Source organism: Lissotriton vulgaris, chromosome 10 (assembly GCF_964263255.1).
Source record: "Lissotriton vulgaris chromosome 10, aLisVul1.2, whole genome shotgun sequence".
Taxonomy (NCBI): Eukaryota; Metazoa; Chordata; class Amphibia; order Caudata; family Salamandridae; genus Lissotriton; species Lissotriton vulgaris.
The window spans coordinates 688111814-688132047 of record NC_141698.1 but is presented as its reverse complement, the minus strand read 5'-3'; the positions used below and the strand labels follow the sequence as shown (position 1 = coordinate 688132047).

General features: G+C 46.6%; 1 protein-coding gene across 1 annotated transcript in view; it reads left to right on the top strand.

Annotated features, from left to right (window-relative positions):
* Positions 1-20234, top strand: part of PITRM1 (pitrilysin metallopeptidase 1) — a 354406-nt gene that overhangs the window by 18278 nt on the left and 315894 nt on the right. Inside the window, exons 3-4 of the mRNA XM_086941520.1 lie at positions 5309-5415; positions 8230-8381. Of these exons, the coding sequence (XP_086797646.1) occupies positions 5309-5415; positions 8230-8381 (259 nt within the window). The remainder of the gene's footprint in view (positions 1-5308; positions 5416-8229; positions 8382-20234) is intronic.

Sequence of the window (20234 nt, the reverse complement as noted above, 5' to 3'; positions counted from 1 at the left end):
TCGGAGCTACGCTCTGGTGTGTGCTTGGGGTTGAGTATCATCCACCCCCCCAATCCCCTGTGAGCGCCTGTGTATCGGCGAGCGCGCGGGTAACAACAATGCTGGAGGACATGTCTGGCGTCCGTGCCCCAGCCCACCTTTTCGAGCCTAACTGCAGCTTGACTCACCTCCCAGCGACTGCATCCATATCCAGAGGTGCTGGGGCACTGGAACCGTGCTGTTCTCTCTGCTGACGTCGCGGGCATCTGTCGGAGAAGTTATTTGATGACCTTCCCTCCACCTCCTCACACACACTTTTAAAGCCACATAGGGACGCACTGAGTCTTGTGCCAAACTTAAACCTTGTTAACATAGCACCTTCTCATTACCGTATGGTTTATAAAAAGTTCTACAGTATTTTATGCACTAGCTTTTTGGGTGCACATATGTGAATTATTGAGAATTCATTTATATGATTCCTCATGTCATTTTTGTCTTCTCTTAATCCGGACAACGAGTGATATATTTTAGAGTGCATTTTCTCTTAATACTTGACAACTGTGAAAGTCGCAAAGGCACTTGTTTCAGTTAGGCCCATAGAGATTACAGTAGCACTGCTGCTAGAAGGGCAGGGCTTCCTGTGTCTGTGCTTGCCTATTGCGACTTATTGCTTGTCTGCTGCATTACCTGCACTACTGTTATGATCTGTCTTTTTTGCCTTATATTGTCCAGGATAATACTATCTGAGTAATTGCATTACATGCACAGTATTTATAATCCATGTCGTTTTGATATGCTTTTGTGTACAATATACTATATATTTTATATAATCCTGTGTGAAGTCTCTTTTGTGGTGTATTCATTGAGTTGCTTTGTGAGTGTGTTGCGCAAACGCTTTTCAGATTGCCTCTAATGATAAGCTTGCCTGCTCTGCACCAAGCTGCCAGAGGGTGAGCACAGGTTATCTTTGTTGTGTAACTGACTTGCCCTGACTAGAGTGGTGGGTTCTGCCTAGCTTAGGTGCATACCCTCGCCAGCCAACAACCCCATTTCTATCAAGCGCCAAACCTGAATGCTGACATCCGTTTTCTTTCTGTGCCTTTGGGCATGGAACAGAGCTCTCTCCAAACAGTTTTCCTGGTCTCTGACAAGTTATTTTTCTTCTCACAATGTACATAGGGGGGCATATCTGCACCAACAACTACAGAGTTTAAGCCTTGTAGGGACCACTACAAACCGATGTTTGTGACTGACCCCAATAAAGTATGTATCTGGTGTTGTGCGACTCCAAGTGTGAAGCCAAATGCTACATCGCCAAAAATCGATGGAAGGCGCGTAAGACGTTCCTGGGAAAGATCTCCAAACAATCTCGTCCAACTTCATTCTTATTCTGACAAAACGCTTCCACTTCCCAGGAGTAAGTCTCAACCACTCTAAAATCTTTTTGGCTCTGATACAGAGCATAACCAACTTAGTTTGGGTGACGACTATGATGCCACAGTGGGTTCCACTACTTTGATGATGAGAAACGTATCCTGGATCATTAACAGGCAGTGTCTTGGATTCCTCCTCTGACACTGTGATGAGTTTGCCTCATCACTCCTTGGAAGAATCTGCCTCTTTCGCTGTAATTATGACGTTCTGCGGAAGTTCTCGACCTCAAGCTGCTGTCTTTTGAACTCCAGACAAAATTACTGATAGAGCTTCTGCAACTTGGGCAAGCCTCCACCGAACCACTCCTGCTTTTTAATGATACTCTGATGGACACTCTAGTAGGCCCTTGCGCCAAACTGTCTTCTTTCCCACCATTATATAAAGAATTAGTTAAAAGCCATAGAACTGCCCCAATAGACTTTTTATTAAACAACTTAAGCCTGCAAGCCAAATGCTTTAGGCACCCACAAGTAGACTAACCCAAATTTGTTTTACAACTCCCCCTGACAGAGCATCTAAGTAGATGAGGCATTTGGAAAACCAATTTTTTTCTTCGGCTAGTTGTGCCCTTTGCATATCCTGTGAGGTATAGTTGGTGAGATCTTGTCAACAATCCCTGACGAGTACAGCGTCAATCTGATAGAGACTTCTAGCCGCAGAGTCCTTACCTTTGAATATTCCCAGGCGCCCGACTGGATGTGAAAGATTTTCGAGCAGTACCCATGTGCTTTGGTAGGTGGCGTTGTTTGGCCCTTCCTCATTGGCATAGTCTGTGCTGGAAGTTATGTGCGCAGTACCTATATAGCCTTCACCCTTGTGGGCTGACTTCAGTTATTTTCTTTCAGTGCCAGATAGTTCTGATCTGGATTGAGCTAGACCTCTGTAACTTTTTGCGGTCGTTTTCTACTTTTTGTGAACTTTTTTTGAGTTTAATCTGCTGGTGGGAGGATGTCACCCAAGTAACAGACTGGTTTCAAACTATGTGGAGCCTGTCCTCTACAAATGTCTGTGACAGACCCCCATTTGGTGTGATTCTGGTGCCTGGAGCTGGGACACTACTCCAAGGCATATGAGGACTGCTGCGCCATGCACCCAAAGGTGCTGAGGTAGCGATCCCTCAAGTTCCCTGCCACCCGACATCGGTCGACTCTGACGTTGGAGGTCCCGGAATCTTTCTTGGAGCCACTCCCGACGTTCTTCATCACACTCGAAGTCATCTGGGAAGTTGGGTAAGTCTCACAAGCACCAGACATTGATGAAGTCCAAACACTCTTTGACTTTCCTGCGTCCGTCGAAGTCATTCGAGGAGACGAGGAAGCGTCTGTACTCCAAGCCCCATGCTTCCCCAGTTTTCCCAGAGCCGAAACGACCCCTGCCCAACTGAAGGAGTTTTATGAAGCCATGCCCCTCCTCTTTCGGTGGTCTGGCCCCTCTGGAGTGCCTTTGGGCCCCAGAAGTCTTGGGGGCGGGGGGGGGGCCCTAGTGGGTCCACACTGGCGGGTTTGCCCTCAGCACCAGTCTGGCCCAAAGGATCCCTTGCTGGATCCGGAATGGAGACACCAGCAAGACCGAGACCTTCACTGTGCCTGCTCCATTACACTCTGTTCTTTATTATTTGAAAGAGAAAACACTTAAACTCATTTCTATAGGCTTTGTCAATTCTGGCTTATGTTGGTGCACTATCCCTAGCTAATCTGCATGTCAGTGGAAGGCTCGGGTTCTAGGGTCATGGACGGTCTGAGGTAAAGTGTCCCAAGAGAGAAGATTCAAAACAGCATTTTAAATAGCAATTTAAATCGGGCAATAAGAAAGGAAATGGCTCAAAAAGGACGTTCTAGATCAGAATGTTAGAAAAACCATGAAGGTTTACTAAAATTAAGTGCGATACAGAAATTAGAAAACTGCAGTAGCAATCTCATTGAAACAATAAAGTACATAAAAGTCAATTGCCACAAAGGCCATCAGTTACAAGAAATAATGAGCCGGAACAGTTGAATAGTCTAAATCTCAAATATGCAGCAAATCAGTAAAAAATTGGGTTGCATCCCTGGAGGCTTTGAAAAGAGGCATGGTCCAATTCCAAGTTCAAATGTTTATTACCAGTTTTCTTGTGTAGAAAATCGTATAAACTGCAAAGTCATCGTTGTATAAACACTATTCGAACAAATCTTATTTCATATTTTCTAAATTGCACATAAGCCTACCATCTTAGCGCTAACCCACAACATGAATATTGATTCACCCCGTCTAATCTAATGTCATCCAGAGGTGTTAGAACAAACTAGTTACATACAAAACAGAAACCCATTGTGTATGAATGCAGACCAGTGTATCAGGAAGAGCCTTGAGAAGTAACAAAAAAGGCTTCGCACGTCTTCCTTCATGTAGTTCGTTACAAGTGACAAATATTAACACAGGATAAACATTGATACAGCATCCATTTTAATAAAGATGGCATCATAATGACTGTTTCAATTTCAATAGCTCCATTTTAATATGCGTGTGCGATTTGACAAAACGGCCAAACCTGCCTAGGCCGTGGATGGGCTCTGGAACATGGTTGCCTGCACCTTTTTCTTGCCTTTCCAGACGCATGGTACGGCCTGTATTGTTTTCTGTAAATTATGTGTTGGCTTGCCATTGTTTTTTCCCAAGGGGGGCTTGGGGGAGGGCAGCCGACCCCTGGGAGGTCTCCCCCCCCCCCCCCCCCCCCCCCGGGCGGTTTGGGAGATCTGGGTGGGATCATTCTTCTAGCAGCTTCCATTTGGGCTTCTTTTGGGCTATTTTTGGTTGTATTCGGAGCCCAGCCTATAAATGGGCGGGGCTCCTTTTCCCGGGCACCATTTTGGGCTTAGGTGACCTGGTGGCCGGTTGTTTCCTCAGCTAGTTTTTGTCCCTCCCTCCCTACCTTATTTTCTGGGCTCTTAATTTTTCTGCTTTTCTTTTTCATTTATTATTTATTTGGCGGCTGGTTGTAACAGGTGGACATAGGGGTTTTTTGCTGTGTTAATTTTGTCGCTTGGGACAGGTGCGTGGCGGTTTATTCTGGAATTGTCAGTTTTTGGGCCAGGATTGGACCCGTTAGTTGTGAAGTTGGATTTTGTTGGGGGAATTTTGTACAGGTTGAGGTGGTGTTCGGGGATATGGGTTGGGGGATCTGGATCAGTTTGGTTTGTAATTGGGGTTTGGAATTATGATTTGGGTAATGTGATGTTATAATGTTGTTGGGGTTTTGGTATGGTTTATTATGTGTTTGGGTATGTACGGGTGGGGGCGGGTGTGATGGAGGGTGAGGGGTGGGGGCGGGGTTTGGGGATTTGAAAATATACAAACAAAGTTGGTATGGTTTTAGATTGTTAGGCTGTTGCCGAGGTTTTGTGTTTTTTGTAAATGTGCACCTGTTCCATTAAAGCGGCCTTTTCCACACTCTATTGGTTTCATGGTCTGCTCACTCTCCCCCACCCCTCTCTCCCAAATAGAGTCCGTGTTAGACCTCGCATTGAGAAGTAATCGTTAGCTTGTAAGTATTTGTTGTTTAGAGCAACCAGCCTAAGTGAGTGCCCTCCAAACGGGGACACAGGCCACCCTCATCGAAAGGTTTTGGAAGCACGCACACCAGGCGCTGCGCAACCTCCGATGTGGTGCTTTACCTGTTCCAAATGTTGAAGACCGCCCCCTTCCGGAATTAAATATCATGAAAATATGTGGCAGAAACGGCATTCTACAGTGGCATGTGCGATCCAAGGGATAGAGGGGGCGTTTAAGAAAGATGTTTTGTTACGACAGTGTAGAAATTGTACATCGAGACGGCTACGTTTTATATGAGCTTGCTAATTAATGTTCTGACTACTTGCTGTTTGTCTGGGTACTAACATCTGGTGTTTTCGAAACCCAGGTAAGAGCTGTTCCGGAACTGTTCCTGACTGCAGTGAAACTCAGCCATGACAACACTGGAGCCAAATATTTGCACGTGGCCCGAGAGGACACCAATAATCTATTTAGGTAAATATTTGAGGATACAAGTGCTGGAGCATGAACAATTGTTTCTGCTTGGATGTAGGTTGTACATTAAAAGATGCTTGCGAGAAAACGGTGGTGCTCAACCGAAAGAAGGGTTTCTGGGAAATGTTTGTTAGTCTGGTATAGCGTGCATCAGAGGGTCCCAAACAATGATGTTTAACTGTTAGTCACTCAGATGTATTACAATTATTTCTTCTGATTGTTCAGATCGATGTATATGAGGTCTTTTAGGGAAAACCAATCGGTTGAATTTAAATGCCCATTTATTTGAACTATATTGACTTAAAAAGTCAAAGCATGAATACAAATATGTTCCCTGATTTTTCCTGAAGAGCATACCAGGCAAACAACGAAGTATGCAGTAAGATTAGATAAGCAAGTAATGCATGTCCTTTTGGGTGTGTAACATAGAAAAATCCAGTCTCCTCACAGAACCTCAAACCCAACACAATCTCCAGCACCTTCTCTGGTGTTTGTTTCCCTGGAAGAAAATGTTACTGGCGGGGATCTTTTGTACATTTTAAAACCACACATTTGGAAACTATACTCCTCTTTTTCAGCTATGCCTGCAACAAGTTTGCAGAGGTCAATCCTGTGGGATTTCTCACGAACCCTCAGTGGCGGCTCCTCCACTAAGGCGGCGGAGCGTCACCACACTGCTCAGCAGTGTAAGGAAAAATAAAATAAGTCCATGTTAATATTTAACTTTTTTCTATTGCGGGAGCGGCAGCTTTGCTAGGTGGGGGGGGGGGGTTGGGCTGCTCTGCTGACTATCTTGGGCCAGCCAAACATTCATGTGCACATAGCATGCTCTCCACCCAGGCTGCATTACATCCTGGGTGGAGAACATGCCCAGGCTCTCCATCTGAGCGCCGAGCCATGGCACTCAGACCCACCACAATGCTGCATTGCAGCATTATGATTGGCTTAGGGAAGCCTGGGCACTTCCTGTTCCTGCTGGAAGGACGAGGAGAGACGCAACGAGGAAGATGGGCGACGCAGTAAATTTAATTTAATTTTGGGGAACATATTTGCTGGAGTATGGGCTGAAACAGATTTGTGACATGAACATAAGCAACGTTTGAAACAATTTGGTGAAGAACCTTTGAGGATATCCTTGTGCAATTTAATGTTGCATATTCTAATCATCTACATTCACTCTGTACATTTATCCTTTTGATTCTTTCATGGACAATCTTAAGTAAAAGATGGGGAAGCACAGCAATAAAAAATAAAATTCTGTGCCCCACCTCCTGCTTCTGAAATAAATGCAGAAAATACCTCCTTTCCTGTTACCCAGCTCCCTCAGATCAGGGTCTGCTTTGCTGCTCCCAATCATGTGAAGAAAACAAAATATAGCATGGCTTCTGTGTCCATTACCGACCCATCTTTCATTCAGGGTTACAGCTTTATAAAGCCACGTGCCACCCTTCTCCACCTCCATTTTTGCTCCCCAATGCCCTCACTCCCAGAGTGATCATGCCATCTCAAAAGGCAGAAGCCACCATCCTGGCAATGACCGTCTTACCAATAGAGCCGCTGTACAGTTCAGATCATTTCCCTCCATTTTTTCTGAGGTCTCTACAAACTCCAGTGCGGGCATGGAAAGGCTTTGGGTGTCTTTGCTGTCATGCTTGTGTGTCCCCTGTGAACAACCTAGGCAACCTACACAGAACAATGGAATATATTTAAAGACAATTGGCTACAAAAAGTTAAGAAAATATATGTATTTATTTCAAAAAAAAATTCAACATATAGCACAGTTAAACAGAAAAATATTTTGACATCAATAAAATCATATATCACACTATTAAGAAATTCATATAGTTGTAACTATAATATATGAAAATGAGTTAAAAAGTAGAAAGTGGCAAATTGGGTCTCTACGCGCGTTTCGGCGAACCAGCGCCTTCTTCTGGAGTAGCCACACAAGCTAGGTCAAAATCAGGGTTTGCGTCAATAATCGGAGAAGCGTTCAGATGATGTTTTTTTTAAAAAATATTTTCTGGTAAGTTGATGTTTTTCTGTTTAACTGTGCTATATGTTGAATTTTTTTTGAAATAAATACATATATTTTCTTAACTTTTTGTAGCCAATTGTCTTTAAATATATTCCATTGTTCTGTGTAGGTTGCCTAGGTTGTTTTTTTGTCACAGTGTTCAATTTCCCTGGCCTAGGAACTTTGGTATCCGAATTTTCAGGGGGTCCTTGTTAAATACACACGAATGCTTGTGTGTCCCTCCGTTCCATTTTTATTAGGTGAAAACCCAGGAGAAGCAGGGGAATATGGTCTGTCGTCTATTTTCTCTGGTCAGTGTCTATTGAAAGGAAGTGCACTGCATGCTGGCAGCTACTGTATTTTATTCCCAGCTAGCTCAGGGTTGTGGAGAACTACAGGTCCCCAGTGATGTTACGAGTTTCTATAAACCAGTTTTTCACTTGATGTGACTTCATAGAGGTTGACAACAGCTGTTGTAATTTGTGCTTCTAATTTCACCCTATAGAGGCCTACGTAACAAATACGCTTTTGCTCCTTGCATTCCAAATATTTTAATTTGCACTGTTGGAGTTTCATGAGTTGATTTGGCTTGTTCAGTGCAGTCATAATGCCTTTGGTGCTATGCCAATGATAAGTCGCGCATTTATAAGAACAGCATATTGGTGTAGACTTTATTGTGCTTACTTTTCTGAAAATATTATTTAGGTAACATGAAGGTTTCAATAGTTTTGCAAATTACTCCACAGAATACTGACTTTCTTGAATTTATTTAAGCTAAATGTTCTTTATTCTTGCAGCGTACAGTTTCGTACAACGCCAATGGACAGCACTGGTGTCCCCCATATTCTTGAGCACACTGTACTCTGTGGTTCTCAGAAGTACCCTTGCCGAGATCCTTTCTTTAAGATGCTGAATCGCTCACTTGCCACGTTCATGAATGCTTTCACAGGTGAGAACAAGATTTATTTTTAACTGTTGCCGTTTAATATTTGACAATGTTATCCGACGAAATTGCTGCTGATACTTACTTGTTTAATCAAAGGGGGGAGGGAGAAGCAAATATTCTTTTGGCTTCTGTTTGGTTTAGAAGAAATCAAGGAAGAATTAATCACCAAACCTGTTGTTACCAGGGTCTAGGGTACTGATATATCAAAGACCCTCATTCACATTCGACATGTGTTGTGTTATATCCTGGTTCTCCGCCCCGTCAGCTAACTGAATAGCATCATCGTTGGGTCTTTTATCACTCGAACACTGGGTTCACCTTTTTAGGTCTCGCAGAGAGACCTATTGGCGTCCAACCACAAAGCTGAGTTCACGATGCGGATTTGCACATGCTCTGAACGCGCTTCTATCCCCCTGCCTTGCTCTTCAAAGGCTCCCCTTACCATTTGCTTGCTCCTGCCTCCCCACCCACTGCTTCACACTTCACGGCCGCCAGGCCGTGACTCGCATTTCTGCCCAGCAGCTTCAAAGGGATCTGCTTCCCCGCCCAGTGCTTCACACTTCACGGCCTGGCGTCCGTGACTCGCATTTCTCCTTCCCCCTCCCCACTCAATACCAAGATAGATAAATGAGATTTTTTTTTTTTCTTGCAGCCTTCCTTTTGCTATGTGCGGGGTCATGACACTCCCTTTACATTTCCAGTTTCACGAGTCACTAGAAGGCTTTCGTTTTCCATGTGATCTATGAGCTGGCCAGTTCACTCTGAGCTAGCTCTGACTGTCCCCCTTTACACAACTGTCCCTCTCTTGCACATGCAAACTCTTCTCGGTACAGAATAGTCTCTGAAGAGTGGGGGCTGTCTCTACCACTGCATACAAGCTCCTTTGTGTTCACAGCAATCTCTTCAGATGCACCACGGACTGTCCCTCAGCACACAACCACACACAGCTCCTCTCAGTAGACACAGCTCCTCTCAGTAGACCACACTCTTGAGCCTGTCCGGCTGTCCCCTCCCAATAGACAGCGGCTACTCTTCAGAGACTTCACCGACTGTCACTTCCAGTGAAAGCCAGCTCCTACCAGTACACAGCTGTCTCTTCGGAACCTGTCCGAACAGTCCCTAAGACTTCACAACCAGCACGGACAGTCCCTCCCATTACACAGCCATCTCTTCAGAGCCTGCAGGGAGAGAGGCACATCTTTAGGGACGGGAAAGGTGTTTGGGGTGTTACACCCTCCCAATGTGTTTCCTCACGGCTCGGCCAACTCTTTTTTTATTTTTATTTTTATTTACATCTTAAATAATGGCAGTCAAGCATCTAGTCCTGTGCGGCATGTTTTACATTTCTCATGCTCGGTTTGTGATCTCCCTCCTCCCTTTCTCAACCCCCGCCCTTCCCTCCTAGTATTTACCCCCCAGGATGAATGTTATCTCCATCTCTGATGGTGCCAGAGACTCTCAAGCAGACTGTAACATCTGGGCCGAGCAGGCAGTAGCCCTCCCTCGGGAAACTGAGCCCCTTCTCCGAGCCGCAGGCCCGACCCTTCACAACCCCCCCACACACACACAACCCCCCACACACACAACCCCTTCTCTTTGTTTAGAGAGCTCACTCACTGATTAGTGTCACATATTCATGGCGCACAAATCATTTCTTGTTTTATCTCTATCCTTCTCAAACTCACCAGTCTCCCCTTGCCAATCTCTTTACACCCGCTCTTTTTACCCTAATGTGGCGCTATTGCTCCTTTATTTGAGTCCCTTTCTCTTTTTTTACATTTTTTTTTTTTCATTTCACAATTTTTTCTTTGTGCTTTGCGACCTTTTCAGTTTGTCCATAAATCGCAAATACGGGTTGGTCAAAGATTGTTTACACAATAGGGCGTTTCAACGTATTGACCGCTAGGTCAACTTGGTTAAACATAGTGTACAACACATAGCCTTTGAACTCGATGCCACTCCGCACCTCTGACTGACTCTGCCCCAGCCCCTCCTTACAATGCAAGTGGCATCCACAGTAGCTCATCGCCTACAAAACTCCTCGGGTACCCTCCCAGTGGACACGCATCGAAGCCAGTACCGCAGGATCCTGGCAGAGAACCTCTCCACTCCTTCCTCTGGCCGGATCTAAGATTTCTAAGATTGCAAAAGGTCGGTATAGAAAAGAAGCTGCCCACGTCCTCACCCGCCCCGGCTACTCTCTTGCGCAATCGTTCTTAACCAACCCTCCCTTCACATGCTTGCCTATCCGTTCCCATAACCCCTCCTCCCTCTGGCCTAATGTCAATTTTACCGTCCGTACTCGCCTCTACAACAGTCCCTTCACCTTCACTTTACCACTATGGCTCTCTTCTCTCTACCCCTCACCCAGACCATCTCACTGTGTTCATGACGTCTCCCCTTCCCCCCCCCCCCCCCCACACACATACCTTCCTGCACACATTTAAATCTCCAGTCACCCTTGAGAGAAGACCGCATCCTGCTCGGCTCCTAGCTAGCAGGCGGCCATAAGCTAATATGAGACATGTACTAAAAGTGAAAAACAAAATGTTAAACTCAAGAAAACCAAAAGAAATTTCCTGGAATGTGCTGTGTTTTGAAACGTCTTGTCCCTTATACCTGGCATGCACACATAACTGTGCCCCACAGACAGTACGTTGAAGGCACTATTTGTTTAATCCTTTCTAACTAACCCCCTTCCCCCTCCCCACCCCGGGAGGAGGGAACTACAAATATTCTAACTTCTCACCAGCCCCTGCCCCCACCCCACCTCAGTGTCTGCCTGCCTTGCCATTCTATGAGAAATCTCACCAGCCCCGATGAAAGTCCATCCTAGCCCGACCAATCACATCAGTTCTGATCGGTAGCATGCAGCACTGCCATCTCAGGGAACCACAGCCGCCGCCAAGGCTCCTCAGCCTTGGACTGCAGTGTTGGCAGACTGATACAACTGAGATCTCACACAGCTCCGTTAATGTATATTTCATAGCAGAAAATAGCAAAACAACAAATTATACACAGGCTGCACGTATGTTCTCAACCTTCAATTGATGCATGGATGGGTAATGGATGTGTAGGTGGATAATGCAGGCTCAGGGGTGGTTAAATGAATGCACAAATGAATAAATAAGTGATTAACAGGATGGTTTAATGAATACTTGGTTGTTGGTGCTCGGATGGATAGCTGGATTGTTCAAAGGATGTGCGTCTACCCAAGTATCTCAATGCTCAGCTGCAACCCTCCCCCCACCCTCCCCCAAGCCCGGATATCTGACTAGACACCGATTCCCAAGCAGCATTGTAGACAGGTAAGCCTGTAGACGGTGTTGACTGGAGGGCTGGGCGAGGGGCGGTCCTATGTCGGCCTGCCTTACAGAGGCTCCAGCCACTCACCTCTTCAGCTCCTGCCAAACACTTATGCCCTCACTCTACCGCCCTCACGCCCTCACTCTACCACTTTACCAACCTCACTCTACCCCCTACACTCTACCACCCACACTCTTCCACTCTACCGCCCTCACTGTACCGCCCTCACTGTACCGCCCTCACTGTACCGCCCACAGTCTACCGCCCTCAGTCTACCGCCCTCAGTCTACCGCCCTCAGTCTACCGGCCTCAGTCTACCGGCCTCAGTCTACCGGCCTCAGTCTACCGGCCTCAGTCTACCGGCCTCAGTCTACCGGCCTCAGTCTACCGGCCTCAGTCTACCGCCCTCAGTCTACCGCCCTCAGTCTACCGCCCTCAGTCTACCGCCCTCAGTCTACCGCCCTCAGTCTACCGGCCTCAGTCTACCGGCCTCAGTCTACCGGCCTCAGTCTACCGCCCTCAGTCTACCGCCCTCAGTCTACCGCCCTCAGTCTACCGCCCTCAGTCTACCGGCCTCAGTCTACCGGCCTCAGTCTACCGGCCTCAGTCTACCGGCCTCAGTCTACCGGCCTCAGTCTACCGGCCTCAGTCTACCGGCCTCAGTCTACCGCCCACAGTCTACCGCCCACAGTCTACCGGCCTCGGTCTACCGGCCTCGGTCTACCGGCCTCGGTCTACCGGCCTCGGTCTACCGGCCTCGGTCTACCGGCCTCGGTCTACCGGCCTCAGTCTACCGGCCTCAGTCTACCGGCCTCAGTCTACCGGCCTCGGTCTACCGGCCTCGGTCTACCGGCCTCAGTCTACCGCCCTCAGTCTACCGCCCTCACTCTACTACTCTACCGCCCTCACTCTACTACTCTACCGCCCGCCCTCACTCTACTACTCTAGGCCCCCGCCCTCACTCTACTACTCTAGGCCCCCGCCCTCACTCTACTACTCTACCGCCCTCACTCACTCTACCGCCCTCACTCACTCTACCGCCCTCACTCACTCTACCGCCCTCACTCACTCTACCGCCCTCACTCACTCTACCGCCCTCACTCACTCTACCGCCCTCACTCACTCTACCGCCCTCACTCACTCTATCTATCTATCTTATCTATTGCCCTCCCCCTCTTACACCCACCTCCTTCTCTAACTCCCTGTTCTCTTCTCTTCTCCCGTGCTGATCTGATGCTCTCTACCACCCTGCCTCCTTCTCTAACTTCCTGTTCTCTTCTCTTCTCCTTTGCTGATCTGCTGCTCTCTTCCACCCACCTCCTTCTCTAACTCCCTGTTCACTTCTCTTCTCCAGAGCTGATCTGCTGCTCTCTTCAACCCGCCTCCTTCTCTACCTCCCTGTTCTCTTCTTTTCTCCCTCTGCTGATCTGCTGCTCTCTTCCACCCCACCTCCTTCTTTAATGCCCTGTTTTCTGCTCCTGTGCTAATCTGCTGTTCTCTTCCACCCGCCTCCTTCTTTAACTCCCTGTTCTCTTCTCCTGTGCGGATCTGCTGCTCTCTTCCACCGCCTCCTTCTTTAACTCCATGTTCTCTTTTGCTGTGCTGATCTGCTGCTCTCTTCCACCCGCCTCCTTCTTTAACCCCATGTTCTCTTCTCCTGTTCTGATCTGCTGCTCTCTTCCACCGTATATGTAGTTGCACTCCCACCATTTCACAACTCCCCAAACAGAGATTAGTCGAAGTTTGTGGGAACATTATGTGAATCTTGCATGGCATGTGATACCAGCCTTTCAGTATCTTGATTGCTGATTCTCTGTGTGCCGAACTGATAAGTTGTATTTATAGATATCTTTCTACAACTTTTCCAAGTATTTTATGCTAATGGTATATTGTAGTGCAGTTGTTCATGCGTGCATAAGGGACCACAAGCCGTACTTCAGTGCTGTGTCTAGATATTTGTATATGGAAAAGACCCACCCTCTCATGCCTTGATAAGAAGTAAGGAGCTTCTGTCCCTCTCTCAGTGGGCGAATAGCTGCTGCCTTTAGCTGTGGATGAAGAACCCAGTGGTGTATTTGTTGGTACTGGAATTGTTCTGTCTCCGGCAGGCAATCTGAACTTTCGCAGTCTAGACGGGATCTGATCGTCCCCATCAAAAACATATCTGATCCAATTCTTGAGTCTCCGTCAATAACGAGATTTTGTGGTCATCTGCTGTTTAAGGCATGCCGACAGCTACAGACTAGGGTTGGATTGTTTTGTTGACGAGGCGCTATGTCCCAGGTAAGTGGCTATGCCCAGTTCACGTGGAGTGGAGTGGAGTGGAGTGGAGTGGAGTGGAGTGGAGTGGAGTGGAGTGGAGTGGAGTGGAGTGGAGTGGAGTGGAGTGGAGTGGACCGCTCTCTCCAGCCCCCTAGCATTATCACAGGCCAGATTGTGTTTTTAGGAGGGAGAATACGCTGTTTCTGGCTACGGGTCTGGAGCAATTTCTTCCAGGCAGGTCTGGCTGGCGTGGGCCTAGTTGAATGCACTATTTAAGGTCCCAGCGCCTGCCAGCCCTGATTAGCATACACTTGAGTGTGTCCTTCTTCCACTGGGGAAAGTGGGAGTTGTCAACAGGCTTATGTTGAGAGGACAGTATACATGCACTCTGCTTTTATTTAATGAAGATTGTATGGGATTATTGTTAGGGAAACTACTGAGTGGGAACTTCAAAGGTTACTGCAGCTCGAAGTCACTAGCATATGTATTGCAGTTTACAGACTCCATATGAGAGACAAGTTAGTAACAAACATGCAGTAGACTCACTAGATGGCGGAAACGTGAAGTAGAACAAGCCTTACTCCCCACATGTGCATAAATATGTATTGCAATAAAAACATCTGTAATCCTGCCACAAAGTGATTGACTGTGCTAGGCCCATTGTCTGTTGATGTTTTAAGCGGGTGTCCCTATTCTACAGCACACAAATCGGTATGCTGTCCATCTGTGAATAAAAACCTTTCATTAACGTTTCACACTAGGAGTAGTAGCGAAAATGATTGTGTATGCCTCATTTCAGAACTGATGACATCAAAGGGTTGACCCTTTTTTCTCAGTTAACCCTCCACTATCCTCCCATTTACTGGGCAGGCATTAGGATCAGGGCAACTAGTAACAAGCATTGGAAATGCAATAGGTCTTGCATTAGGTTGAGTTAAAGCTATTGGCGTTGTAAATGGCAATGTCTTTTACCCATGTGTTATGAAGTGGATGTATGTGCTGTGAAGTGGACTTATGTGGGTTGGATTGAATTGATAGTTGTGGTATTTTGTGATGTGGAGTGGATTTGTGTAGTGAAATTGTTTAATTGTGTGCATTGGAATCATGTGGATGGTAAATATGTGATATGGAGGGTACTGGAATTATGTGCAGTGGTATTGAGCGTTGAGTGGTATGTAGGCGAGTTTAATTATGTGGTGTGCTGGTGAATTTTGCTGCATGATGTGGATTCTTTGGTGTGTATTGGATATATCTGGTGTATACAAGCATAAGTAGTCCATTTGAAGCGGAAACACACGTCATAAAATATGTAACTTATGCACATCCATAAAGGCAATACAGGTCAGAGCGTACACACAATATCAATCAATAGTTAAGCCACAACTAATACATTGCATAAGACAATAACACGATTGATTTGTATTTTAATTTTCTTTTTTAAGTTAGTCCAGACAGTTATGGCTGGACTAACTGAAAAAAGAATGTGTGTGGGTTAAAAAAAGAAAATTAAAATGCAATGTATTAGTTGTGACTTAACTATTAAGTGATCTTGTGTGCGTGCTTGGGTCTGTATTGACATTAACGTGATTCCCCTGGTTCGCAAATTCAGAGGGGTGGATGACTCCTCCTCCCTTGAGCGGCAAAAGATAAACACGACGAAGAAATGTGATACCGTAATTAGCGAGCGTAACGTCCGCACTGGGTTACCTCATCCTGTATAGTTATCACATCCATAAATGCAAACCTAAAGAACACTAGACCAGAGATCCCACGGGTCTGTTCTTGGTTGTTATGTTGATGGGGGAGTTCTTTGAAGTTCAGCTTTCCTGTAATGTATTTATAATGACTTGTTTTAAAAGCAAACTGTCTTCTGTGGAATCTTGGCACTACACTATTATAACCTTATTTACTATAACAGCTAGTGAATGTGCAGCATCTAGACATGCAGATCGCCAAAAGAACTATGCATCAAATTTCCCCATAAAAACTCCATAGCCCAATTGGAAAGCTACATACAGTCCTCCTATAAGATTAGTAATTAGAATTCGAAATAATTAATAAAAGGGAACCAATGCCATAAAGTACAGCTCCGCTATAGATTTATAAAATTGCCCTTCTCACCTGCAGGTCTGACCCTCCAGCCGAGAAGCGCACCACTACTCCCGGAAACTGACTGTAGGAGAGGCATTATACGGTTCGGGCAATATGACTAGTAGAGTACCTGCTACACGGAGAGGCACAGCTCTCCCTTGAACCAGTGCTCCAACATGCGGTTTCGTGACTGCAGAGATGGCGCCCCCACATCCTGTGAGGGCGCTGCAATTACCATACCGCTACTCACCAAAATACCACTGGTCCTTGCACTTGCAAAGTCTCTCCCTGGCAGGTGCAGGAACTGTGCTTGCCAATAATGCTGGACCGAGTGCACTGCATCCACCCGAAGATCAAGGAGAAATGGGAAGTAAGGGGCGTGGGTTTTATGCTTGCAAAGAGGTCAGGAGAAGCTTGTAGGGCCTACACATGGTGAGCAAACCTAGCGAGAGGGACGGGGGTAATTGTGTGTTGCTTCTCTCCGTCACTTGAAATCCCTTTGTGTTTGCCCAAAAAGGCAATTCAAGGTGGAGTTCAAAACAGAAGAGCTAAGAATACCAAGAAAACATAACTCTGTAACCAGGAGCTATTTAAAGACTCTTCAAGGAGTTTTGCGAGGCGTGGGAAGCCAGAACCCCAACGGAAGGTAATAACCACTGATTAGCAGCATAGTGATGGAAAAGGTTCTCTGGAATGGTCAGAGCAGTCTAGAGGAAGAAAAAGAACTAGGGATTCCTCTGTGATGTCGCTGACAAGCGCACACCTAAGTTCAGACACTGTGACACGAAAAGCGGGGCATCTGGTGCCACGTGCACACTGCCACCTGCATCCTGAAGGATTGCAAGGTGAGTGCATCCTTTTAGTCTCCAAAGCAATATTGGCACAACGGCCATTTTCACAGGTCGGGTGATGCAGAAAGTGGTTTTGGGAGGGAGGTGTGGGGGGTGGGGAGAGCAAAACACACCGATTTGTGTGAAAAAGGCCGCTTTCTTAGAACAGGTGCACATCGCAAAATTACTACCTTGGCAAATGCCTTACAAAACTAAGCCTCACTAAGTAAAACCCAACAGTTTGGGTCGAGCCAACTCCCCAACCCCTGACCTGGTTTGTTTCCCACCTTTGTTTGACAATGTATGACTTAGCTACACCTTTTGTACCATTGTGTTTTGGTTTTACTCATGCTTTTGCCACATCTGTACAGCGCTCTGATACCCGTAAGGGTCTTGTTCGCGCTTTATAAAACTTTTCAAATAAATAAATAAACTCACATAACCCCATATCCCTCCGCCACCCCTAAACATATCTTGAACCCACCCCCACCCAACATTACAAAACTTTAATTCAAAGCGATACACATATAATCCTGTAAGTGCAAACATCACTTAACCAAACTCCCCTGCCAGACCCTTCTCAACTTGCGACCACCCCACCTCGGCCGGAAAACACCAAACCGTCAACCTGCCTAAATGATCACTATCTATGACCCAACTTTAGAATAAACCACAAAATACAGCCACAACCTTTCAAAATTCAAATAAACCCGCCACCCAGAAAGGTGGGGGGGAAGTATACTACACCCCACTACACCCCCCTTTCTGCCCCCCAAACCAAAAGACTAGGCTTCTGTTGAACGTTCTTGAACTATAAGACACCTGGAAAGCACCTCCCTGACCTCCAACAAGTACAAATCCATCCCCATCCGAGACAAATGGACCCCGCCGCCCCTGAAAAATTCTACGGAATCAAAACGAATGTCCCTGTGAGACACCCTACCAAAACCCAGGCCCCTGCAGAATCTAGACCTTTCCAAATTTGTCTTCTTGCGCGTCCTGTTGATCGCCTTAGGATCCCGAGCCCCCTCCAAATCCTCTGAGGAATCAACTCTGTCCACAAAACGTGGCAACCAGATCACTGCTGCTTCAACAAAGTCAAATCCTTCTTCATCGCTCTACGCAAGACGACACCTTTAACCCCAAAGAGATCATTCTCTCCTAAATGGACTAACCAAACATCCGGGCACTGACTACCAGCTCAGAAACCCTGAATGCTCCAAAAAACAGCCAAACCATTAACGTGGAAAACAAACAAGACTCAAAATCATCAGTGCAAATCACAGGAAACGCCACTAACAGATGGGCCAACATCTGCCAGGAAATCTGTTTCCGAGACACTACAGCCCCCCCTCGCTCCTTAGACCACCCTTCCAACATCCTCTTTCCTAATTCCCCTGCTGACTGGGAGTAGCCCCACAAAAACTTCCCATAAAGGAAATACCTGCCAGCTTGCCCGCAATGGTAACTCTAGACAAACCTTTATCCATGAGATCAAGGATGAATTTTATCACATCTTCAGACCTTCTCCACACCTCATCTTGTCGACACTTGACTCAATGAACTCCCTCCACGCCAGCGCATATGCAGCCCATGTAGAAGCCGATAAAGAACCTACCACCAACTGTATGACCCGACGTTGCCGACATGCCACCGATGTACCGGCATTGGGTGTAGGTGTCCTGTCCGCCTCCGCAGCCAGCCCATGGAATCTCTCCCACTGCGAACGAGACAAAGCATCCGCAATGTCATTGTCCACACCAGGGATGTGCAGAGCCCTGAAAGGATATCTTGTCTAAGGCAACCCAGCACAAAAACACGCAACAGCTTCAAAATATGCTCATCCCTTGCTGACTGTCTATTGATGATCTCAACCACTTCCAAATTGTCAACCCTGAACAAGACTTTCTTATGCGCCAGTTCTGCGCCCCACAACGTCAGTGCTACCAGTACTGGAAAAAGCTCCAAAAAGGCAATGATCCGACCACCATTCCTCCACTGACACGGCCACTGCTCCGCACACCACTTTTCCTGCCAGTACACACCAAAACCTTCACTGCCTGCGGCGTCCAAAAGAATTTGGACGTCCCACTGAAAATCGTCCTCTCTGACCAAAGGTATACCATTGAATGAGTTAAAAAAGGCTGTCCACATTCTCAGATCCTCTTTCACTCCCGCTCCCAAACGAACTAGATGATGAGGTAAATGGTGCCTGACAAAGAACGCCCCAGTCTCCTGCAAAAAGTCCTCCCCGCCCTGACCACCCTACAGGCGAAATTGAGGTGTCCCAACAGAACTTAAATGTCTCTCACTGTTACTTTGCCTCTCCTGAGCATGTCTTCCAGCAATTCCAAAATCTTTTCTTTTTTATCTGCAGGCAAACGTGCCTGTATCTGAACTGAGTCTATTTCAATGCCCAAAAATGACATGGTCGTACAAGGGCCCATTGTTTTTACCGGTGCCAGAGGCATCCCCAGCTCTCCCATAAGCTCATGTCAAGCAACCTGGCACTCCGCAGAGCCTGGGGAACCTACAAAAAAGAAATCGTCCAAATAATGTCACCATTATGTGGCCAGATTGACTTGTAAAATACCACTGTAGAAAAGTGCTAAAACACTCAAACAAAGCACAGGAGACTGAACAGCCCATCGGCAAAGCTTTATCAACATACAACTTTCCACCAAACTGGATTCCCAAAAGACACCAATTATCAGGATTTACAGGTAGCAAACGAAATGCCGAATTAATGTCGCATTTCGCCATTTCAGCAGTTGCGCCCGCGGTCACAACTAGTGACATAGCTACGTCAACTGAAGAATACGACACGGAGGCTGCCTCGTCATCGATAAAATCATTGACAGAAGACCCCTTCTTTTTTGGGAACCACCCCAATGGGGGAAACAATCAAGTCCGCTAAGGGCCATTCATCAAAAGGACCTGCCATCCGACCCTCTCGCACTTCTTTTTCCAACTTCTCCTGCACTACTGTCAGATGCTCAAGGACTGATTTCAAATTTTTTGCTCACCTCCTCTGTCGTGGCCCATTGTAACCCAAACAAAAACCCTCAGCAAACACTTTCAACAATGTGTTCCTCGCCTCCAAGTCCTCATAGTCCCTCAAACCCACTGCAAGAGCCCCCAGTTTAACTGGCGTAAGAGCCCTTTGGCCCAGCCCTGGAGCCCCTTTGCCTCCCCTACTACTCTGTGACTGCTGTGATTGTCCCGGAGTAATAACATTGGGCCACTGTTGACCTCCCTGTGGCCTAAGACCTCAGCATTTAAACAAGGGGTGTTTCCTACCACACTGGGAGCACTCATGTCTGAACTTACAATACTCCCTTGTGCAAGATCCCTTATTGAACTCTCA